This window comes from Acinonyx jubatus, chromosome B3 (genome assembly GCF_027475565.1).
Source record: "Acinonyx jubatus isolate Ajub_Pintada_27869175 chromosome B3, VMU_Ajub_asm_v1.0, whole genome shotgun sequence".
NCBI classification, from domain to species: domain Eukaryota; kingdom Metazoa; phylum Chordata; class Mammalia; order Carnivora; family Felidae; genus Acinonyx; species Acinonyx jubatus.
The window spans coordinates 105,119,671-105,124,435 of NC_069386.1; the positions used below are offsets into that span (position 1 = coordinate 105,119,671).

General features: G+C 51.8%; 1 protein-coding gene across 2 annotated transcripts; it reads left to right on the forward strand.

Moving 5' to 3' along the window:
* Positions 1-1,407: 1,407 nt before the first annotated feature.
* Positions 1,408-3,910, forward strand: SIX6 (SIX homeobox 6). 2 transcript variants are annotated; one of them, XM_027065855.2, is made up of 2 exons: positions 1,408-2,080; positions 2,898-3,910. In XM_027065855.2, exons 1-2 carry the CDS (start codon positions 1,509-1,511, stop codon positions 3,001-3,003), a joined length of 678 nt encoding a protein of 225 aa, XP_026921656.1. In that variant the 5' UTR covers positions 1,408-1,508; the 3' UTR covers positions 3,004-3,910. The 2 variants fall into 2 exon arrangements, with proteins under 2 accessions (XP_026921656.1, XP_026921655.1); XM_027065854.2 differs by having other exon boundaries at positions 3,203-3,910.
* The last annotated feature ends 855 nt before the right edge of the window (positions 3,911-4,765 follow it).

Sequence of the window (4,765 nt, forward strand, 5' to 3'; positions counted from 1 at the left end):
TTCGAAGGACTCCCCTCTCCCAATTATTTTCTTCACACTAAACAAGCCCCTATCAAAGGCCCAGGTGAGATCATGGTTTCTTTTGACAGAGACCTCAGAAAATGGTATGATGTGGATGTCAATTGGGAATCAATAAAAGTTGCCAATTCAATCTGCTGACCCTAAGGCAGAGCTGCCTAGAAGGCCCTTCCTCTCTGCAGTGCTCAGCAGCTTAGAAAGGGTTTTCTGCTCCACCACCACCCCCATTTCTGTGATTCCCCTTTCTCTACTTGTACTGAATTCCTCTGGGGCAAAAAGGCCAAGGTTATAGTTTCTATTCCCAGCTCAGCTCGAGTTAAATGTTCTAACACAGGGTAGGGCAAAATCAGCCTGCAAGAAGAGCAAATCAATATTTTTAAAAAAAGATCTTTGAAATAAGCTTTTAAGTTGCTGTCCTGACCTACCCGTGACTTCTCACTCTAGATGTGGCTAGGCTGCACATTTGTTGAAGTCCATTAAACTGGGGCGGGGGGTTACTGCTGAAAAGTATAAACTTTTGGGGAGGTGCAACTCCCTTTCTTGAGTGTTTGACTTCATGGTCAACACCTGTGTTATCAGGTGTGACAGTTGTTCTAGCTCGTATTTAAAATGATTTCAGGAGGCTTTTGAAGATGATGGGGATAGCCCAAACTGACCTCTTAACAGATCCCTGGTCCCGTTCCTTCTGCTTCAGATTCGCTTCCCACTCGGCTGCTTTGCAGCTGGAAAAGGGGAAAATGCATGCGGGGATGGATGCTGGGGGGAAATGGGGTGATCTACTTCCCTCCCTCCCCATTCGTGCGCTCCCCCCAAAGTTTTCTGTTTCATTACAATTAAACTTGGCGAATTCTTGGAGGATTTCGATTTGGCCCAGTCCTCATTGTCCTCTGGAGACCTCTTGACCCAGGCAGCGCATCACTCCAAAGTGGATTCCTGTAGCACCACTGCCTCTTTTGGCAAGGGTGGGGGGCGGGGGTGGAGGAACAAGGCTGGATGAGGGTATTGAAAGGCTGCTGTTCTTGCCTTCCTCTTTCTCCCAGCCACTCTCCAGTGTTTTCCTCCTCCAGATTCTGCAAAATACTGAGGAAAAGTCCACGGGTAAACGGCGGGCGCTGTCGAGAGCGGGGAGGTGCTGAAATGACCCGGGCGCGCTGGTCGCAGTCTTGATTGGCAGAGAGAGCCAGTGACTGACAGGGGGTCTCCATGGCGCCCGCGCCGCCAATCCGCCCATTCCAGTAGCGGCGCCAGTTCGCCGGCCTGCGTGCCCTAACGGAGCCGAGCCGAACCCGGGCGGCGGGGCCGGCACCTCCTCCAATCCCTCCTGCTCGCTCGCTCCCAGCCGTTGCGCCGCCGCGCTGCCCGGGTCGTGCGTCCCGGCTGCCCTAAGCCGCTTCACCGAGTAGAGCCTGGCGCACCCCGCCAGGCCCGCCGACATCTGCTGCGTGTCCGGTTCCGCTCTCCGCGCCCCCGCTGCAGTCGGCGCTGCCTCGATGTTCCAGTTGCCCATCTTGAATTTCAGTCCCCAGCAAGTGGCCGGGGTATGCGAGACTTTGGAGGAGAGCGGCGACGTAGAGCGCCTGGGTCGCTTCCTCTGGTCGCTGCCCGTGGCCCCTGCGGCCTGTGAGGCCCTCAACAAGAATGAATCGGTGCTGCGCGCGCGAGCCATCGTGGCCTTTCACGGCGGCAACTACCGCGAGCTCTATCATATCCTGGAAAACCACAAGTTCACCAAGGAGTCGCACGCCAAGCTGCAGGCGCTGTGGCTCGAAGCGCATTACCAGGAGGCTGAGAAGCTGCGTGGACGGCCCCTGGGGCCGGTGGACAAGTACCGCGTGAGGAAGAAGTTCCCGCTGCCGCGCACCATTTGGGACGGCGAACAGAAGACACACTGCTTCAAGGAGCGCACGAGGCATCTGCTACGGGAATGGTATCTGCAGGACCCATACCCTAACCCCAGCAAAAAGCGTGAGCTCGCCCAGGCAACCGGACTGACCCCTACGCAGGTGGGCAACTGGTTCAAAAACCGCCGACAAAGGGACCGGGCGGCTGCAGCCAAGAACAGGTCGGTACCTAGAGGCCTACGCTCCTTGCGCTCACCCTGGTGGGTCGGGCGAAGGCGCCCCAGGGGCCCTTTCCCAGGGCCCAGCGACTTGGATCCGAAGGAGTTGAGAGCTCAGTCTGTCTTCAGTTATGAGCCCACTGCGTTCTGGGATCCTGGGCGGGTAAGGGGGGCGGGGGGCGGGGGGAGTTCCTTCCGGGCTCTTGGTTCTCCATTCTCTCCCTCATTCTTGGAACTTAGGGGGTCGCCCCAGCCGCTGGTTCCAGTCATAAAACCAAGGCTGCATTGAAAAGAGGAAAGATTAAACATTAAAATGTGTAAACATTAAAATTCCAGCAACATTTAGGGACCCCCAAGGCCCAAAGCTAATTCTTGTCAGCCTGGGCCCAGGCTCCTATTAAGCGAAGCCTGACTTATTAGCAATGTGGCAGGTCAGTGTTGTCGTTTTAAAAGCCCAGATGCATTCTCTAATGCTTTGAAAATAATTTTCGATAGACTTCTGGATGAAAGATGAGTTCTCTTTCTTCGTGGACAACTCTGCCTCAAAATAGCAAACTATAGTCAGTTGAGGTTTGTCGCTTCCTCAGCGTGTGGCTCTAAATTAGCCAAACATTTTGTCCAAGAACCCAGCCTCATCTCCCAGGACCAAATGCTCCATGCAATCCTCAGACAGCCCTTTTTGCCTTTAGCTTTGGTCCGACCGGCTTACTGTAGGGCACTGACAGGAGCGTGCGCCTGGAGGAGACGCACGATGGGAAATGGGTTCCCTATCCCGGAGCCCGATATGCCTTTGTCACCCACACTTCATTTATCTTGACAGTATTGTAAATCTCACAAAGGCGGCCAACAACCGCGAACGAACCTGTGAGCCCAGCATCTCAGATGGGGAGCCCAGAAAGGATTCAGAAGAAGGATGGGACAACTGATGGGCTACTTGGAGAGGCGGCCAGCTGTGGAATCCTTCCTGGCTTCCGTTGCCTCACTTTTCCCACTTTAACTGCCGGGGTCTGTGGGAGATCCGCTAGCCTTTGGGCTTAAGGGAAGCAAAGCGGGGGAGGGGGGGCAGGGGGGCGCAAGGGGAGGCTATGTTACGCGCTGTGACTGGTGTCCCTTTCCTTCCCATAGACTCCAGCAGCAGGTCATGTCGCAGGGCTCCGGGCGGGCTCTAAGGGCTGAGGAAGAGGGCACGCCCGAGGTGCTGGGCGCCGCAGCCAGCCCGGCCGCCAGCCTATCCAGCAAGGCCGCCACTTCGGCCATCTCCATCACGTCCAGCGACAGCGAGTGCGACATCTGAGCTGCCCATCCAGCACACTCGGAAACAGAATCCACTATTAAAACAACACAAAATGAAATAGGAAGGGAGGATGAGAGACCACGCAAACCCAGCGCTTCCGAAACCAGGTGGCCAGGGACCCGCGGGCTCGGGTTGCGCGTTTCCGCCCGGCGGCCGGCCTGGCTCCACTGGCGCCCTCCGGCCGCTATCAAAGGGGCCCGCGGTGAGGCTCAACCCAGCGCCACGTTCTCCTTGCTTTGCTTTTTCCCAAGAATTTTACTGCAGAGATGCCTCCGGAACCCGAACTGCACGCTGAGCGCCTGTCCTGAATCTCCCGTGGGTATTTCACGTCGAAAGGACGCTGTTATATATGTATAACTTTTGCTTTGAAGTTTAAAAAAACAAAACAAAACATATATATGCTGTTTATTTACTTATTTAAGAGAGTACCGTGGTAGGTTTCTCTGTATCTTGGGAACTTGCTGTTTCTAAAGGCGCAGGGTTTCGAACAGATGGGTTCTGTGTGAAGAAGCCAAACAATAAAAACCTGGTGAGCAACCTTTCTTAATTAAGTGAGCTGCTCTCAGATTCTTAAAAAAACAAAACAAAACAAAACAAAACATTTCACCAGGTAAGCAGGGGGGCCCTTGTGCAAATAGTCTCTGGAGAGTCTTCTCTATACCTTTTGCTTTCTCTGATGTCTCCTGGTATATTTTTTAAATGGCCCATGGTAGATTCATAACCACCTGCCCAACAAATTGTACGTTTGTATGTATATATGTACATGTGCATATGTAGCATATATTTAAACCCAGAAGTTGGCAACATGAGCATCCCCTATAAGGCAACTCCACACATCCCCAAGCACGGTTTACTATGGCTTGTCCACCTGACACTCACTTTTATGAAATGTTAGTGGCTTTCAGGAATAATTTAAGAAGCCAAACTCTGGGACTCAGTCGTGAGTCCTATTTTATAAAAATGCAAGACTATTCTGACACAGGCTCTGCAATTAGAAAGGTTTTCCATCTCCTTTTAGGCCCTCTCCCATACAAAATAGGCACCCCCCCCATCATGCTAAAGTGGATATATACTACATTTAGAATTAAACTCATATTAAAATAAGACAAAAGATAGGAGAAGTTTTAATAACTAAATGAACATCTTGCTGCAGAAGGTTTTTATCAAACATTATTTACCACAAAAAGGATACTTAGATGAAGGAAAGGATGTTATGTCACATATTGAGGTGAAATAGAGGCTGCAGAGGATGGCATTTTAAAAATCTGATCTCTGTATCAAACATGAAATAAGTCATCTAGAGCTTCCTTGTCCTGCAATGGCCTCGATTAAAACTATCAAATATTCTTAGGATTCAACTTGTGTAGGCACACACACATACCAAAAAAAGAAAA

What these genes read in the sequence shown, in the direction of transcription:
- SIX6 (XM_027065854.2), top strand. Translation starts at nt 1,509, where the DNA reads ATGTTCCAGTTGCCCATCTTGAATTTCAGTCCCCAGCAAGTGGCCGGG. An exon ending in GCGGCTGCAGCCAAGAACAG is followed by an intron (nt 2,081 to 3,202) that starts GTCGGTACCTAG and finishes TCCTTCCCATAG; the next exon opens with ACTCCAGCAGCAGGTCATGT.